Source organism: Camponotus floridanus, unplaced genomic scaffold, assembly GCF_003227725.1.
Source record: "Camponotus floridanus strain SB8 unplaced genomic scaffold, Cflo_v7.5 scaffold3, whole genome shotgun sequence".
Classification (NCBI taxonomy): Eukaryota; Metazoa; Arthropoda; class Insecta; order Hymenoptera; family Formicidae; genus Camponotus; species Camponotus floridanus.
In genome coordinates, this window is record NW_020229436.1 from 1,482,501 (window position 1) to 1,503,184 (window position 20,684).

The window sequence follows — 20,684 nt, forward strand, 5'->3', positions numbered from 1 at the left end:
AGCACCTACGAATCAGTAAAAAGGATTCGCGCAAATTTTTTTCCATAAATAACGCATCACTATTATCGGAAGAGGATTAAACGTGGCTTAAACGTGCAGATGCGAGGAAGCATTCCACGAGGGAGGGCTGCGGATGCGGTTGCATGTATTCGGCGAATTTCAGGCTGCATCGTCAGGTTGCATATTGTGTGTCGCCGCATGCACGCGCGTTTATATCGAACGCGCGTGTTACACGCGTACATTCATGCGATCTACGAAGCGACGCTGTATCACGCTGATGTAAGATTTATTTCGAGATTATGCCGTACAGTTGCGAGAGAGCTACGTTCTCTCGAGCTACCGACGTACACGATCGTGTTTGCCGACGTAATCAGCAGCTTGCGATATGAATATCACAATATCGCGCACGGCTGCATTATAATCTCACGCGTGCGAACGCGATTGGGGATTCCGTGCCGCAATCGCGAAGATAGAAGTCCGTGAATTTGCGGGGTGAAACGGTAAATGTAGACGGATTACCGCGCGAATTTGTAATAACTCGTCTCTGAGTTTCCCAACTTATCACAACTTTCTCGTCACGCAATTGTGTTTCGATGATGTGTTATATAATGTCACTCTCGCATCTGGAAAATGTAACAACGAGGGACGCATCGAGAAATTCTATAAGAATTAAATTTTTCAGAAATTAGTTTTTATCTCGCAAGATAGATAAATATGTGGCATAAATATTCTTTTATTGGCATAAATATTCTTTTATTGACATCTTTGCACTTGTTTCAGATGAAAGACTTTCAACAATTTTTTAACAAATTTTTTTGATTTTTTTCAAACGTGAAAAATTCATAGCGCTTAATGTAAAGCGGAATGGAGGTTTTTTCGTCGCGTAATTTCGCCGGGCGCATTATATTCGGCGAATTTATCGGACAGTTTTGTCATAAGTCGCGTTTTCCGCCCCGTCGACGATTCTCTCGTCTCGTACTCACTTGGATTCCTCGCTGCTTCCGTTTCCGCGACGGCGTGGAAACTAACTACGCGAGACGCATTCAGACTCTGGCAAGCAAACGAGTCAAGATGAAATCCGCCGTGATTGGGATGAACGTTGGAAATTATTTGGAAAACCGTAGACGCGGTTGCCTTTCAATCATAGCGCGACATCCGTTTCTTCTCTCGTGTTCTTCCGACAATTTTTTTACTCCACTTTCATGCTCCAGCTGTTCCAACATAATTTACGTCATACGTTGCGTCGGTTTGTTTTCTTACGATTATAAATAATTTTCTATCTTATTTGTGATCAAGGAGCGAGGAAATATGATAAATCACAACTTTCATTTAATTCTATTTTTTGATTCCTCGCATTTTCTACCGTTCAATTTTCCAGTACTTTGCTTCAGTTTCTTGTTACTGTTCAATCAAGAAGTTGATATAAACCAATAAAATCACCTGGCATGTTTTTCTTCGATTATTTCGGACGACGGTGAAGGAAATGAAAGAACTGCTCGCGTATTCTCTCTTTCTCTCTCGCTCCCTTCCTCTCTCCTTCTTTCTTCCTTTCCGGTGATTTCTCTAACGGGAAACTTAGTGTTTTCGTGGATACGCGCTAGACCGTCAATATTCCCGCCAATGTAACTCGCGTTTTATTAAAGTCACGTTAATTAAAAGTCGCTCGTTCACTCGGAAGGAATAATAATTTTTTCCTCGTTTCGTCGAATCGATACCACGCGGGAAATCGAAGAAAAATATTGCGAGAGAAAGCTGAGTACGCATACAGTTTCTCTCTTTCTTCCTCTTCCTCTCTCCTTTTCTATTTTTTTCTCTCTTTCTCTACTCTCTATATATATATTTCTCTCTCTCTCTCTCTCTTTCTCCATCAATCGATTTCGCGCGAATCGGTCGTCGCTCTGAAATCAATGCCATTTTGTTTATCGACGAGGACTCTCTCGCAATTCTCATTGGTCGTTTGCCTGTGCGTTGCGAGAATGGATTGAATTAACATGCAATTACTATTTCGCAGCGCTGTGCAACGGCAATGCATCGTGTGCGCGACGCCTGTAATGGAAATTGTACGCGATCGCATTATTACAAATATTCCGATCTCATTCCGATCTCATACGAAGTGTCTGGATTAACTTTCCGGACGCTTCACCTCAGTGATGGACAGCTCGTAGCTCGATTGAAGAGAAATTCATGTTTTTACATCCTCGCGAAAAAACTTTCATGCAGTAATATTTTTAAGATCACCGTGTATACATTCTGATTATTTTCTACTCTATGATACATCAACGATATCACTGACAGAAATCTCAATGCTTTGATCAAGGTTATTATTAATTATACTCGCCGAGTGCTGTGTTCGTTTGCATTTCGCTTGTATCATTAGAAAGGGGCTTCAAATAAATCCGCTTTGATTTATTATTTAAATAGCCTTTAGAATGAGAGAGTCTCATTTCGAGAGTCTTCTACTTTATTCCTTCTCATTAAACATCGAGATTTTATTTATGATGTTACATAATGTTGTACTATCCGAATGTAATTATTGATTGTTTTATTCAAAATATAAAAATGTTTATAATCAATTACAAGAGCCATTATAGCACAAAATTTCGTATTCCATACTGTCAAATGAAAATATAGCAATTCATGCGAGTCACGTTATTAAATTAGCTTTGAGAATAGCTTCGAAATTTATATAACATTAGCTAATTGCAATAAATTTAAAAGCCATCAAAAATATTTTACATTAAATGAAAGCGTCGAATAATTCACATTGTTAATTTATTACGATATATTTACGTAATTGTAATTAATTAGATGCAGAATTGTGGAAATTTTACATGTTCTTTATAAAAATGACTTAATAATATTATCAAACAAATACACTGCAAAATTAATATAATCTGTATTTATTTTTACTTTTTATTTTTGTCCCGATTGTTCTATTAATCAATCTATTGAAATCCATATTTTAATTCTATATAAACGTAGGCGTCAAAAACTTGTATAAAAACAAATGTGTGATGGATGACATGAATTTCCAGGTTGTGATCATCTCTTTACTATCATCATCATCATCATCATCATCATGATCATGAACATCATCATCATTCCTGAATTAATTCTACACATAACTAACATTACATCAGACTCGAAATAGTGTTCAATCGCCATTTTCATTATGCGAGAAAATCACACGTAATAAAATTCCATGGCTAACGTTTTGGAAAGCGTTTTTGCTTTGACTCCACTGCCGAAAATGCAGATTTCATTAAACTCAGAATCCGTTAATATCCACAATATTATTGCGCCATGCATCGGTATCTATTGGTTCATAAATAACTTTGCGTCAAAGCAACGTTTATAAATTATTGACGATGTCACGCCCGGATACTCTCGCTGCGTTCAGCTTTTTTTCGCGATCTCGTTCGAATACTACACGAGATACATTAAAAACTCTGACATAATTATATTGCTAAACATTACACCTGAAATAATTTGTCCTGCTGTTATTCGATTTAAAAATTGAATTGAAAATTTTGAAATTATACGATTCTCTTAAATAAGCGAATTCTTTTTATGAGACCTTCAAATATAATTTTTTTATGAGAAACATTTTTCATTGTAATTTTTTCTCGTATTAAAAAAGATTATTACACAGTTAAAAAATATATAAAAGCCTTTTTAAATGATCTGTAATTATTATATAAATATATAATAATTTACAACAAAATTCAGGACAAAATTCTATTTATAAATGTTATGTGTCATACATTGCATAATATATTTAAAAACGTAAAGTCAAAATATATATCAGGACATACATATATATATATATATACATTAAAAGATATATCGTATAGTATTATAAATAGAATTCTGTCTTGAATTTTGAATAAATTATAAATTGTTTAATGCCTTAATAATGTAGTAATACAACTAATTAGAAATAAATTTATAAGATAAATAATAACAATGTTTATAAGATTTTTTAAATAAAAATAATTTGTTAAATATTTTATAATTAGTAAAGTATCTTAATCGTTTACAGTAGTATATAATATCCTTTATCATATTTTTTATTCGATTTTTAATTCTGATTGCAGTTGCGCCTATTGCCAATTTGAAGATGGGTTCCACCTTAAATCCGAAGAACATTAAAGAGAGCTCGGACGTTTATTTCGAGTGCAACATCAGGGCGAATCCCAAGTTTAATAAATTGGCTTGGTTCCATGAGGTAAGTACTGTACCGATTCTCTTTGTTGCAAATCAAGAGCCATCAGTCTCACATTCTATTATTTTATTCTTTATATTATTCTATTCTTATTATATTATTCTTATATTATATTATATTATATTATTCTATTCTTTGTCGGATAATAAACTGAAAAAGCACAATTATTCCGCAATGGAATAACATTCGTGCATCAACTAAGATAAAGATATAGGATGAATTTTGCATATATGACACATATAACAGAAACACTTGACAAGATAAAATCAATTGTAAATTTGTCAATTATCTACCTTTGAAATATTTTTATACAACTTTAAAATTCCCTGATATGATTCTTTCTAATGTTTTTAATTATTGATATAATTAATTAATCCAAATGTGGCTAATTTTTTAAAAAGGAAAGATATATGTATAAATATATAAATATGTATAAATTCTAGAACACACAAGGAATTATAGTCGAATATTATGGAACATTGTGTGTGTGTGTGTGTGTGTGTGTGTGTGTGTGTGTGTGTGTGTGTGTGTGTTGGATCTGGATTAGTTACAATTGATCTGCAGGGTATAGGTCGAGTATCATAGCCCTCAACATAGCCCTTTAACCTATCCTAAATTGCGCAATATACCTCATTGCGCATATATCTCATCGCATAATATTGTTATATTCTCCACCAAAGGTTCTCCCATTGATGAAATACACAATAAATAATAATTTTACGCGTTGAAATTGTTTGCGCGCAAATACAACATTAATATAAATATTAAAATACTATTAAAATAAATTAGACTTTAAATTATATTATAAGGCAAGCAAGGAATATTGAGAATATATCTCGCATTTATGCGAGAAATTTTTATTTTTACCTTAAAAAATAGACGAAATACTATGTTTATTAATTTTTTGAAATTACGAAATTATTAATTAATTATATTATATTAAATTACCTTAAATTAACTTTTTTATTTTTCTTTTTGCTCGTTATAAACAGAAATGTAATTTTTATTATGTAAATGTTTAATTATTCCGCTGAATGACGTATAACGTCAGATAATATTATTTATAAGACAGCGGACTCTCTTTGTATCACTAGTTATTCGAAATTTCAAATATTAGCGTCCATATTAATTTTAAAAATATAAAAAGAAGCGACCAGGTAAATGAGCATATATATGCACATTTAACTGCAAACAGCCACGGGATAGAATTTCAGGGACGACCGATTTTACCGACTATTTACGCTTGCCTCAATGAAATATCCCCTAATTAGTACGCCTAGTCCGTCCCGCATTAACATTGCACATCGGACTCATCCGCCTACAGTACTATTCGATGCACGCGGCATTAGCTGAAATAGATTACGTGAATCATTGCGCAACGCTGAAACGATCGCACGTAGACAGAACGTAATTGGAGCAATCAATTTGTTAAAAACAAAAAAAAGTTATTTTAATATGAAAACATTAATGTTAATCTTTATAATTTGGCCAAAATTAAATTAATATTAAAATATAAAGAGATAAAGAAATAAATTATCAAAAAAGATTAGATTGCGCATCAAAAGCTGTAGAGAAAGAGAGAGAGAGAGAGAGAGATGTGCAATTATTTATAAATTTCATGGGTTTTTAATGTCTTAATCTTTATCGATTTAATCAAAAATATATATTACTTGGATGACATTCGCTCTTGGATTAAATTTTCAGAATTTACAACAAATTTATACGCGTCAAAATCCTGAGGATACACATTCGCGATTGTCTGTGTGAATTTTATAGAATAGATTTTCTCGTGCGTTCAGTCTTTCTCGAATTTAATCAGGGATATATAAATATGCACTATTTGCATACACTAAAGGAAAATCATTTCGGATTAAGACAAGCTAGGTATTTCTCTTGCATTACCCGTGAGTCTCTGGAGGTGTCGCACGCGAAGAAACGAATTGCCGAAGTTAGCGCGGAATGATCCTCAACCACCAAATAATTACAACGATCAAAGCGAAGTGTTGTTGCAACAACGTAATTAATCAGTTTCGAAGACACGCAACGATCTACTTTCGGATTAATCTTTGAGGAAGCTATGGAGGAAAACGTGTCTTGAATTTTCTTACTATAAATTTTCGCGGAGAATTCTTCGAGAAAATCTTGTATTCCTACAAAATATCACACAAATAGATTCACGTCGATATTTAGTTTTTTTTCCATCAATTTGCAATACAATGCGAATGATAATCAATGCGATGATTTGCACTAAAACACTGATATAAATCATTTCCCTTACTTTGACCAGACATTAGTTTTATGCATGACAACGGACAAAAGGGAAGTGACAACGCAAAAAAGCTCTGCTTTTTTTGTCATTCAATTCCCATCTCCTTTTGCAAGAAAGTATTGTTCATACGATATACCTTTTTTTGTGCGGAGATCATCGTTGAAAAATACGCTGCGCAGATTCACCTTTATCTTTGGTCATTCGAGAATCGCCCGAGTTAAGCTTCTTAAGCGAGATTACGTTTTCCATCATTTTCCTTCGCTCTTTCTCTCTCTCTCTCTCTCTCTCTCTCTCTCTCTCTCTCTTTCTCTTTCTCGAGACGAAATTCTACGAGTATTTCTTCGGTTCGTTCATGACGCGACATCCTCGCATCCTACGAGGATGTTGTGCGATATCTAAACTGCACGTTTCTGCTCCGAGAAAACTGCGTTGCTGAGACAAGTAGCAGTCGCTGGTTAATCCGCGGAACAAAACTGAATACAACGAAGATTCTAATGGCACTATCCTCGCCAATCCGAGCCAATCCACCAGGTAGATTTATATATAAGCGGTAATATCCTTTCTCCTCCGTCAACTTGTTTCATGGATAAATAATGTGAATAATATAATATGCAAATATTTGAAAATTATCGAGACTAAAGCGAATATATTTTTTGTTTCTGTCAGAATTGAATTAAATTTAAACATACGAGATTAAAAGATTGCTCGAATTGATTTCATTATGATACGATTAATTTTGACACGATACATGTTTTAAGCACACCAAACCAATCGAAATAAAATAAATACAAACGAAGCGAAAAAGGGGAAAAATTGATGGTGAGATACACGTTCTGCGTAATATTATTTAAACTCAAAAACTGACAGCTATTAATACGTAAATGTCCGAATTTGTTTTATGATATCGCATTTACAGAAGAAAATGACATAATTTCCTTCTGAAATTATCTCAAGAATAATACTATTTGATGCACTGAAGGATTCAGAGAGATCTCAGTCAGCCATTTAAAGCTTAATGTAATCTACTTTGACATAAGGAGAAACACAAAGGATAATGATACACGTTGTTTCGGGTGGAAAGTATAATTCCTGTGAATCTCTTTGCCTCTCTCCCTCTCTTTCTCTCTCTCTCTCTTTCTCTCTCTGTCTTCCTTTTGCATGTTCTTCGGACAATTTCGCGGATCGTTTGTCTCGGTTCCAGCAGCGTGACATTGTTGCATTTTTAAGCGAAGAGACGGGCGTGAGAGCAAGAATGTTGACTGTCCTCTTTAAACTTTTAAGAGGCAGGACGAAGGTCCTCACAAAAAAGGAGTATCGAGACGCGCTCTTACGGGACGATTTTCTCCCTCGGATAGTCGCGCGCGCTGCCAGAGGGGATGAAAATTTTTCCTTAGAGGGGCAAGATGCCGTAACGCGACTCTGGAGAATTCCAGGCGGAATTTCGCGAATTATTTATCGGTCCGGTGCCGCACGAGGAAACGACGATAGACGCGACGAGGTAGATGCGAGGAGGCTCCGCACGTCTCGGATAAACGGGCTGGCGAATCGCGCGAGGAAATCGAAGGCAACGCTTGATATGATTCGAGCGGGAATTTTCTTCTCCCGCCGTAAATCCCGGGAAGAAACTTTTAATTGGACAATATTTTATATAAAGAGAACGAAAAGAGATATAGCTGTTTCGAGAGTTAGAGACGTTTCGGAGATATTTTCTTACGTGCGTCTCTCTCTCTCTCTCCCTCTCTTGAAATAATTTATAATATAAAAAGTATATTTAAAAAATAGAGAAAAAGAAAACTTTTTCTTTTAGAAAAAAAGAGACCCGACAACTTTTAGTATCTTTTTACTTTTTTATCTTTCAAGTATCAATTTGCTTCGTTGCTTCTCCTCGCGAAGTTATTACTAATGTCCGAGTTTTCGGATTTAAGGATCTGATTCGACGCAAAAATGAATTTTCACGGAGAGGAGTAAGTTCTATTCGCCATATCCCAAGATAGAATTTTAGAGCAAGGATAATTTCGGAATGTCTGCAGCTATTTGTTGGGCGAGCGTCGATGTGCATTCTCGTCGAAATTATTGCAAATTTACGAGCACCCTGTGTTGTCGCGCCTCTATCTCGTTCTCTCTCGTGTTCTGCTCGTCGAACCGAACCGATAAATCGCCCACGAATCACCGATCGCCGTTGGTTTACCAATTCGTAAAAACGTTCGTGCGACGAAAATTTTACGGCAAACGGACGGATGGAGGGCGTATGTTTGCGCGAACGAATGCACATCGTGCGTTCGCGAAAATTGCGAAAATTGCGACAACTCATCCGCGATGACACCCCTCTGCTTCAATCGTGTCTTTATCAAAGATTCAGAATTAATTCGGAGCTCGAGAGACCGATGCAGAGGTTCGAAAGACAAATTTTTATTTACGTTTTGCACATTGCTCAGCTCATCCTTTCATCAAGAGGATTTTTCTAGTTGTAATTTTTAATTAAAAAACGAAATCCTTTCAAACCTTTCAAACTATAATTATATAAAGAATATTAAAAGAAAGTAGAAAGTAAAGATTTATTAAAAAATATATCTTTTACTTTGAAATTCATATATTTTTTCTCTATTTTTTTACAAATCGCGCAGACGATTATTTAACACACTAAATACGTGTTAAATAAGGTACAAATAATATTACAAATAGCAATAATAAATGATAACAATAAATAGGTTAAATAATATTTTTCTTAAAGTTAACCGATAGAACATTTTTGTACGAAAATATTCAAGTGATAAAAAACAAAATCACACAATGTTTAAAGACTAGAATATTTTTTTGTGTGTGAACGGAAATCGCGCACGCAGCTACGAGTATTATTCGGATGAGCGACGATGATTCATTCGCGGATTAATTCTGCTTGCCATTTCGTTTGGAAATCCAAAGAGATAGAAAGAATGGCCGACAAATATTTGGATGTGCTTTTAAAAACATGCCGCCAATTTTCATTTTGTTTTTATATTGAGCACGAAATAACGCGTGTGTAATTACATACCACGACATAATTCGAATTCATATACATCTCGATCATTTAATTTCTCTTATATAATTAAACGCTATTTATCAAGCGCTATTACAAATATATTTTTTCTATGGTATTTTCTATATTTGTCTACATCTCTATTTTTCTTTACATTTTCTGCATAATCATGTTATGAAATGTTGAATGTTAAACATTTCTCCCGGTATATTTTTAGTATTTCGATGCGACAAAAAAACTTTGTCGAGAGAATGCAATCACGATGGGAATTCGAAATCACACTCGACCCTCGAACAAAGGCTATTGATGTTTAAATATATTTCTCACTTAAATATTGCAGTTTAATATATTGATGCAGTTACAAACAAACAATTGTCATTTTGTCGTTTGCCGTTTTATTCTGATATCTCGTGAAATTGTGTTACATTGTTACAGATACCGTGCGTATAAAGGATTCGGTCGAACAAAACCGTGTATAAATCCGAAATCGTTGGTACATGATTATTACGTTTAGCGTTGCGGTGATCGTTACACACCGCGAGCTATGATATAACATCATTATATCATTATAGGCGACATTTCACATTTTCCGACGATTGAATGGAAATTGAATTTCCGCCAATTAATGTCGTCGTGAGTATTTTGGGAATTTGAGACTTTGTCCACTATTGAAAATAATTCAATATTGACGTATCTCGTTTCGTTAGGATGAAAAATTGCTTATACGGGAAAATATGGCAAAATTTTTGTTTGACATTGTGTTTTTAATATTTAAATCTAAACTCTTTTTAAAATGTATGTGTTTTCATTTATATTCTCGATTTCTTTATTACTCCTCGTGCGTTATTTCAAGTTGATGTATTCTGCGTATTATTTATTTTTGACTATTTTAGGCTAACAAATTGTTACACAGTAAAAAATTGTGCGTCCATATGTTAAAATTTTCTTGTTTTACTAATTTTCACATTTTGATTAGTACTTCAATGTAAAATTAACCTACAACTTATATGTTATTATTTTTATGTTTTCATGTGTTACATTTATGTCAACTTCATAACTTAATGACATTGTATATGTCTCTTAGAAAAGGGAATATTATTTTGAGTATTTTTGACATAATCATTTTAAACAATCAATATGTCTCAAAGTCAGTTTAACGTTCTAAGAAAAGTTAAAGTGAATTTTCAAATAACTTTGACATACAAAAATAATCAAATTTAAAGTCAAATGTTTCTATTACAAATAATTTAAATTAAAATAATTACTATTGTATGTTAATGTCCTCAACATTTCTTACGAGTTATTGTAACTATTTTTCCATGTAATTTTTAATTCATTTGTATGTTATTTTTACATTACACTTGAAGTCACAAAAATAAATGTAAAGAATCGTGTCAATTATTTAACATTTTTAGTTTGTCAATAAGTAACATACGACGAATGAGTTATTTTAACTTCAAATTTAGAGTGAACTTTCTAGGACAAAAGCTGTGAAAAATGCTATAATTAACATTTTATTTTTTACTGTGTACGTATAAATTCATCTTTCAGAAAGTCATAAGATTCAAGCCAACTTAAGGAATACCCACTCGACATTTTAATCCCCAGAAATCGTACCAACGCTTTCAATCTCTGTAATTCTCCATTGAGAAAAGACTCGCATCCGGATATCTCGCACTATTTCGCAAAAGCCACGAGGAAACACGCTGAGGCGCGAGTTGAAAGTTAAAAAAGGATTTAGCTGTTACTTATGCATAACCCGAGCGAATGGCGCAACTTTTCGCCGACGAGATACACGCGGTGTAAGATGCACGTACCATCGTAACGGAGTGTTGCTACGAGAGCGAAGGAGGGTAGAGGGTTGGAACTTATCGTCCGTGTCTCGAGTCCGGGGGAGCTTCGTGTATGTTATACCCGGTGACGCGGATATATTCCGGAGCGAGGCACGCGCTCCTATCACCCGGTCTCCGACACGGCACGTATATTTAACGTCTAATACGACGGCGTCATGTTACGCGAGAACTCACGCGGAAACGGTAAGACAAGAGAGAGAAAGAGAAAGACAGAGAGAGAGTTCTCTTCGAGAATACGCGAGTCCCATAGGACGGTGTATCCTGGAGGTGGCCGTCGAAATAGGAAATTCCATTTGCGCCGCGAGAGAGTTTTCGAGATAGAAATAGTTCACGTTCGTTGACAACATGTTATTCATCGCGGATTATTCATTGGAAAATACGCCAATCGCTTGGCTGCAAAGTATGTTAAAATTATTATATAACAATTATATAACAATAATATTAGAAAAACTGTGAGAAGTATAAGTCTGCTTTTACATTAATAAAAAATATAGATACTCTCTCTTATTTATACTTTACTTGAGAAGTAATGTTTTGATTCATAAATTTAGATTTGTGCATAATTAATGTAAGAGAAAATCTAATCTCTCTGAATTTTTAAATTTTTTTTACATTAAATAGGAAGTTTCCTCCATTGGCAACGCATAATAATTCGCGAGATCTCCTCTGTCTTTCATGAGCGCTTAAAGCTTAAGACATTGACACGAATGCACATATACAATGGCGATACTGTCTCTCGCGAAGACGTATCGCTTCCCGATTCTGCAGCGATGAGGCTGATGCCCTCAGCACATACGTACATAATAGAGTTTCCATGGAGAAAAGGACAGATACGGAGCTCGTTACTCATCTGAAACAAGCACGCGAGCCTCTTTTCTCGCGGTCGTTATTGCTGCTACATCTACCTTCTCTCGACATTATTTGCGACGACCCGGTTTCATTCGATCTTATCCGCCAATCGCGTATCGAACCTTGTAAAGGTGACTCTTCGTAAACATCATGGGAGCATCTTTAATTCTCTTCTCTTATTAATTCATTTTGATAAAAAATTGATATTAATATAGCTTAATACTTTGTTAATATTATTGATCTTTCTCAATATCATAATTAATTTTTATTATCCATTTGAAATATTTTTATTTTTACTATAAGGATTCAAAAAATAGAATTGATTATTTATAAAAAATTATATCCTCAGTCGGTGGGTCAAAAGGTGATGTCAATTTTCGGATCTTAAAAGTATCACACGTTTTCATTAAGGTAATAAATAGGGTACTTTTAATAATATTGAAGAAAGTATTATCTTAATAAATGTTTAATATAATTTTAGCATATTTAGTTTAATTTAAAATATCTTTCTTTATCATTTATTTTCTATGAAATTGAAATACTCTGAAAAAACAGAAAATTGATGAATATATAAAAACGTGCTCTGTCAAAAAATTCTATTTTAAATTCTCTCGAAAAAAGCAAGACAATATCAAACCGCATCGTGAATTCAGTGAACTTTATTTCGTGTTTTTACTGGTGCCTCAGGGGAAAAAAAGCACCGTTATCTGGACTTCGTGATTTAAAGCGTGCAAATATGTTGCATCACGATCGCGTCGATGCTTCCGCCCGAACGAAATTTTTCTCTCGCGCAATATAAATCCGCACCGGAGAGAGAAGCAAGTGCAAAGCGGATATGCCGCTGCCATCCTCGAATGCTATAGAAATAAGAATGGATCGCATTTTGATCCATACGTGCGCGGAAAAACACAATTATACATTGGTTTTCTCCGGAAGAGTATCACGAAAGTAATAATAAATAATAAAAACCTATAAAAAAACTATAAATAAAAAATATACTATAAATAAAACTATAAATATACTATAAAATATAAAATATACTATTACTACATATACTAAAAAATAAATATACTATAAATATACTAAAATATACTATAAATAAAACTATAAATATACTATAAAATATACTAAAATATACTATAAAAAAATATACTATAAATAAACTGTAAATAAAAATTATAAATAAAACTATAAGTAAAAAATAATTGTTTTCGGGATATTTGGGGTATCAATAATGAAGTTAAAAGAGTTTACCGGCGCTGTAAATAAATAATGGAATTTTGTTTCTTTTAATTCTAAAAGAAATATCATTGTATCTTATAATACAAACTTGTCGGGATATATTTATTATCTACAATTAAAACACTGCGAGGAAGCATCATTCTCAATTGAATTCTTTCTAAGGGAAGATCGCAAGCGAAGAGCGCTCTTGAAATCTGTTAGCCAAGAATACGCTTACGATTTCTATATGGTATTCCATAGACGACGAGATTCAGACAAAAAGACGAGGAATAAAACGGAGAATCGCGAGAGGGCGATGATAGAGACGAATGGAGGAAAAGGATGTGGAAGGAGTAACGAGAAAGCGCGGGAAAAAAGCGCCAGGATTATTCCACGGAGGAGATGCGAGAGAGAGAGAGAGAGAAAGGGAAAGAGAGGAAATAGGGAAGATAGTGGGAGGACAAGTGTACATCGTAAATTCCCTTTGTCCGACCTCCTCGAGCGGACGACAACCCGTGGCGGGCCGTGGTTGCTTCTTCCCGAGCAGCAGCACGATGTTCGCCGAGGCGGAAGCGGTGCTGAATGCCAAGACTAAGACAAATTTGTTTATTTACGACGGGTAACAATGAGAGCCGTCGAGTCCTGCGGGAATTTGACGCGAAAAGAGAGAGAGAGAGGAAAGCATCAGACACGGAACAATCGTCGGTGTTTCATCCGTTATCTAACAATCTTGCGGGCGTCTTCGCGTCCCCGTTAAAATTATTCTTGGAATAATTGGTGAAGAGGCCATTAATATTCTCTTTCAATGAATTCGAGCGAAATAATGCACTTCTTCAAATCTATATCTTATTGTTAGGAGACTGATTCAGATTGATTCAAGTTGATTCAAGTTGACTCCGAGACTGAATCGGGCTGAATCGCATTGTCTAGAAATACAGCGTGTAATGCATGTTGAGGTATTATTCGAATACTATGTTACGTCAAAAGGAGATTCGGGTCGTTTCTGGCCGGGTGCACACAGCACAGAGTTCGTTCGACGGTACTCAGATACCTGGTATTTCGTTTGCTTATTCAGAAGGAGCAGCTGCATCATAACGTCACTGCCGGTGTGGTGCTCTCGGACCACTCGCTGGTGCTGCAGAGTATAACTCGAGAGTCCGCCGGAGGGTACACCTGCGTGGCCGGGAACGTCGAGGGCCGCACCAAATCCAACACAGTCAATCTCGAGGTTATGTGTAAGTATGTGTTTTACGCTCTCTTGTGCTCGCAAGGCAGACTGCGCTCATGAAAGCGCCGCTTTAATAGCCTCGGTGGCATGGCACTTCCCCTCACGATGAAATTCCGCGGCGACGAATGTCGCTGGGAACGCGGTTTTGAACCACTAGTTTCTCGTCGAGCTAGTGCTCGACAATCGGCGAAACTTCGTTAAAATCCAAAATAACGAAGATACCCAAAAGCTACATTTTCTTACAATTTTCTAAAAATATTAAGATATAAAAATGAAAATAAAGAATCGTCAAATTGATTTATTTCGTCTTTCTAAATTCATATTCAATTATAAATTCCAATGAAATGTTATTATAATTACCGCGACCGTTTTACTAGATAAAAATAATCTTTTCGAAATAAAATATAAAGTCTACTCTTCGAGAAAATATTGATCATAAAAATTCCAGGGATAAAATCTGTGGATAAAATATCACAAATCAGAGATACAGCACGATATACAGAATCTTATATTGAAAACTATTTTTCAGGGAAAAGTTGAATCGGAATTTTAGAAAGTATATTTTTGTTTTTCCAAAATTGAATCGAAATCGAGAAATTATCTTGATGCGAAAATCTGAATATATAAATTATATGATTTAGTAGTAAAAATTGCAAGAAACAGAAATTTAGCGATTTCCTCTTCAGTTCGTATTCGCAGCTGACCACGATCGATCCGCTGCTACTTCGCCAAACTCTCCAATATTTTATGGAATATCTGCGCGTCGCGTAAATCCTCGCACTCCGATTTTACGGTGTCGGAAAGTATAAATAAAACGGCCGGTTATACCACGGACGATTATCGATCTGCGTCCCCCAACCCTCTCCCCTTCGCAGGGGCCACTCTTCCGCTGTCTAATATATAACGCTTATGCAAAAGAATCTCGCTGCAAATCCGAATCTTTTGTCCGACGCGTGTTCCGCAGGCGGAATATTTTTCAAAAATTTAGCTTATCGGCTGGAAATACGGCGAATGTAGCTATCTAGCGGCGAATGTTACATCGTAACTTCTTATTGGCTTACCCGGTGTGCGTCAATTTGAGGAAGCTGAAGGAAAAAGCTCGGAAATTTGAAATACACCGTGCACCATTTGTCTTAGCGACTCGCTAAAGTATAGTTATGCCCGTTTTTGTTCTAAAACAGTAATAGATACGTATGTCGGTTCCGAGTAAACTCGGTTTTAGCAGTTACAGATTTCCTATCTAGTATAATTATTAATCGTGTCATCTATTAAATCGTGGATTAACTTGACGGTATTGCGATAACTTGGCGCACATTTCAAAGAACAATAATACTCTTGGCTTAAATTACTCCACATATGCTAAATTCAATTTATTATAACATATTCTTAAATTTATGATATGTATAATAAATATATAATATATTACAACATATTCTTAAATTTATGATATGAATATTTTTAAATATAAATCTATATTTTATTTTCTGGATAAAATATTCATTAAAATACACTGAAAAATTCTTCTATTTCTCATTTAAAAAATATGCGTTCATTATTAAAAATCAATAAGAGTTTTTTTAAGATAAGAATTTTTAAATTACCTTATTTATATTGTTTTTTAAAAATATTAAAATTCATATTTAATTTCTTAAAATTGAAAACAGAAATTATATAAAAAACTTTGATACAAGAGAACTTATTTTATACTTTTGTGAAATTGTATATGTATTTACTACATATTATTTTATACTTTTGCGGTGTTGTATATGTTCATCTCTTTTGAAATACAATGATGGTCCATTCTTGATTATATTTTCTTTTAAAAGCTAATATATATGGACAATCTTATTTTATATTACGTTTTACACTTTTCCCTTAGTTTATGATTTATCTCAATTGTATTGTTCTCATGGGTTCCTGCCTAGAATACATAGTGAAGTGCCAAAATCCATACGTTTTGCCGCAGTCGCGCCCGTTTGCAAGCACGTGCTGAACTCAGGAGGCTGGAACGCTACCCCGCCACCGTTCAACATGCCCGAGGAGGTCCACGGTGCTCTGAAGCACGAGACCATAAGTTTAGTTTGCGAGGTCGAGGCCAATCCCACCAATGTGACCTTCCATTGGACCTTCAATAATAGCGGCGACCTCAGCGAGATTCCGTCCACCAAGTACACCAACGAGGGCACAACCAGCAGGCTTAATTACACCCCGTCAACCGATATGGATTACGGAGTCCTAGGCTGCTGGGCCAGCAACGCTGTAGGTCATTCCAAGCAACCCTGCCTCTATCAAGTCATTGCCGCAGGTTTGTGCAAGTTTAGAGCCCTATCATTGTACTGTACTTTTCTTATCGTCGTAACCTTTAATCCGCATGTGAGGTGCACAATCCTGAATAAGGTAGAATAGAATATCTGTAGATATCTATGGGTTGTGTGTGCAAAGGTACTCATTTATTATTAAAAATCAATAAGAATTTTTTACAATAAAAATCAATAAGAATTTTAAAATTTCCTCATTTATATTATTTTTTATAATTATTAAAATTCATATTTAATTTCTTAAAATTGGAAACAGGAATTATATAAAACTTTGATACAAAAGATTATTTATATCTTTGTGTTATTTATATTTATTATTTTATACTTTTGTGAAGAGTTGTATACATATATATTTATTATATATTATTTTATATTTTTACGAAACTTAGTTTGAAAAAAATTACAAGTATTACATGATATATTTTTTTTTTAAGTTTCAATATTAATTTGAGTATAGAGAGAATAATATTTATTGCACACAGTTCAGTATTTTTCTATTTATTTTCACTTTGTACTAACAATAAGCTTAATATTTATGTCAAATCTGATTTGTTTTGTTTTATATTTGCTTATATAACTCAAAATGCTATTAAATGGAAAAATTCATGCAAAACAACGAAACAGATTTGCAAAATAGAAAAATATATGCGTAAAAGAACAACAAAGCAGATTTACAAAATCCATAAACTATCAGTTGTCAGCACACAACAAATATTTAGTGTAGTTGTATTTTTTACTGAAAAATCATTTGGAATATTTCCTGACAACAATTGTTCCACAGCGTAAAAATATCATCTTCTTAATAGACATATTTTTTATCAAAAATAAAAATATAAGATTCGCGTCTTTGGGACTGTAATATCTTTTCTTGTTGATTAAAGTTCGTGACCCGTTCTCCGTCACATTTTTATTTAAATTGAGAAATAAATAACGCGACAGACCATTTGGTATGTGTACAAACTTTTTATATTGTTTTGTCGTTGGTTTGAAAATATTTTTCTTGCAGTGAATAATAATTTTTAAATGCTATCCGCGTTCGCAAACGTTGAATAATACAGATGGTTTATTTTTCATATTTCTGTATATACATTTGTTAGTCGCGAAAGAGCTGTTTAAAGTTAAAACAGCAGCTTAATATATTCAACTATTTGGAAAACGACGAATGTACCACGATCACAAAGTGCGCGACAACATTATCTATTCTATGTGTCCCAACTGATTGCTCTTCATTATCAATTGTTATTCTGTATATTCATTGTACGCGCGTTATTATATTGTGTACAAACATTAATTCATAATTACTGGAAATATAACTATTATTGTACTAGAATAATTTAGCAGTTTACAGCGCATAATTAAAGCCATCTCTTAATTAATTTTATAATCAAATAATATAATATACTCGTACAACCACATTATAATCTGACCACGTTAACCTATGTGATAACATCTCGCAAAGGGATAATATTTGCAAACCAATCTTCCCAGCTTTTCGAAATTCAATATTGTCAATTGCATATTTCAAATATACGGCTTATTCAACGATAATAAAATGCAAATTCGTTGCTAATTAATCAGCAAACTCGTAATCAGCATCTCCTTAGAAGATAACAACTGGCATATTTTTTTATCTCATATTATTATTAAAACTTCTTATTTTTATATTTATAAGAACGGATTAATATATAAGTCGAATGAATGAAAAATTCTAATGCCAAACATATATATGCGCTTTCTCACTCGCGTCACGATCTGCGGAAATTTGACGGGAAAAGTCGCGAGGATTAAGGGGAGGGGGGGGAGGGAAAGAGAGGAGGAAGGAAAAAAGGGAGAAGGGAGGGGGAGAAAAGGAGAAACGCCGGACGTTGCGCAACGAGAGACGCCACGTTGAAATTCGCCCGCGTTGGCCGCGCGCTTTTTTTTGCGGGAATTTAATGAAAACCGTAATTGAATATGTTCATTACGAGGTATAACGCCTGTCGTGCCGCCGCCGCTGTCGCCGTCGTGCTGGTTCCTGAATCCCCGTGTCGGGCCGGAAAAGTCTTGTCCATTTCCGCAGTCGTGGTACCCCCGGTGTTTTCGACGGGCTGCCGGATATCGCAGCCTCGTCGAACGGCCAAGCAAATCGATTTTGGTTCGCCGGAAGCTCCCGCGGACTATACTTTTCCCGCGTCGGCTACTGCGACCCGCCCGCTCGCGGTAATTGGACATATAATTTATATTTCGTACATCAGCGTCCAATGTATTCCTTTATATAATTACCGAATACGCAGTTTTTCCGCGTGCATCTCGCGTCGGCAACGCTCGATAATCGCCCATCGGTATTGATCGATAGCCTCGTAGCTGTGTAAATTCAAAAATATAGATCTTATGTAATAAAAACGTTTGCATAAAAAAAGAAATAAATGTCTATCGAACGATGCATAGATGTTGTTCACACATGAAAAATTGATCGGAACTTTTTCACTGCAATTTAAACGATCTACCGATGCGAGAAAGTAATGAAAATGATAAAATTTTCGTTATTTGCAGATTCCTTTTTTTTTACGCTGTTTTAAAGCCGTAAAATTTTTATTGACACCCTTTTTATTTGCTTTAGTTTGCACGTAATATACACGGCATTGAATAGATCCAATTTTAGAGAGTGATTGCGAGTTTCAAATGCAAAAACAAAAAAAAACCACAACTATCGATATTATTTTATTCTATAAACCTTTTATCAAGGCCGACGTGATTCGCGAATATTTCTTATCGAATGCAAACAACGATGTGATTTTTACTGACGCGAGAATATTCGGTGATTTAATTGATGATGCGAGGTGATATATGCAAATGCCCGTTGTTCCTCGTTGATGCACGTTCTCTGGTAAGATCCTGAGGAGATCGTAAACAGGAGCACACGTTGCCAAATTCCGCGATTTAATCTCCGCGGTTTTGGAAAGACGAAGTGATAAAATTCCCGATTCGTCGCGAGTGTTTTCGGTTCTCTACTTCTACAGTAGTTGCAAATTTATTGTAAATGTATGACGTTCCAGAACTGTCGCATGCATTTTGTCTTTTATTCTTAAATAAGAAAAATAGACTTTATAAACCAAAGAATTTTATGAATCGAAAAATTCATAGAAAATAACAGTGTTATTTTGGGACATATTTATTTGTCTTCAATATAAATTGCAGATAATTTTTAATGAACAGAATATATAAATATCACGATTGTGAAATTGCGTTAGACTGCTAAAACTTTAATATTTTTCTCGGTAACATCTTTTAGTAATGTCGTGTGCAAGTGTTCTTAATTGAGCTATATTAATTGTAGATTTTCTTTCCATTCTTTTTTTTATAAGATATATTAAAAAATCAACTCACGCTGAATAATATAAATATATATTAATACACAAATATATGCAAAATATATATATATATATAATTCAGTAATTATAATTTCAAAGAAATTTTGCTTAAATAAGAATTTAATTTAATATATAATTATAGGGAATTCATACTAAAAATTAAATAGAGAAACAAATAATGTACATTGTATGAAATTTCCTTTAGAAATTTATTGGCTAATATAAATTTGTCAAGAAACGCCATCGAAGACATTATAAATAAAAATAATATAAAATTAAAATAATAAAAAATATATAAATTATATAAATTTTCTCTAAGTGCGATGTAATTTTGTATTCAGAAGAAACACGAGAT

At 34.3% G+C, this 20,684-nt stretch overlaps 1 protein-coding gene and 1 long non-coding RNA gene across 4 annotated transcripts in view; one reads left to right on the forward strand and one right to left on the reverse strand.

The window, feature by feature from the left end:
• LOC105257340 (nephrin) overlaps positions 1-20,684 on the forward strand; it is a 243,633-nt gene that overhangs the window by 211,861 nt on the left and 11,088 nt on the right. For all 3 annotated transcript variants that reach the window (XM_011267899.2, XM_025409989.1, XM_011267898.2), the window contains exons 9-11: positions 4,098-4,228; positions 14,509-14,668; positions 16,628-16,966. In XM_011267899.2, the coding sequence (XP_011266201.1) occupies positions 4,098-4,228; positions 14,509-14,668; positions 16,628-16,966 (630 nt within the window). The remainder of the gene's footprint in view (positions 1-4,097; positions 4,229-14,508; positions 14,669-16,627; positions 16,967-20,684) is intronic.
• LOC112638388 overlaps positions 1-20,684 on the reverse strand; it is a 96,056-nt gene that overhangs the window by 51,760 nt on the left and 23,612 nt on the right. The window lies entirely within an intron of this gene.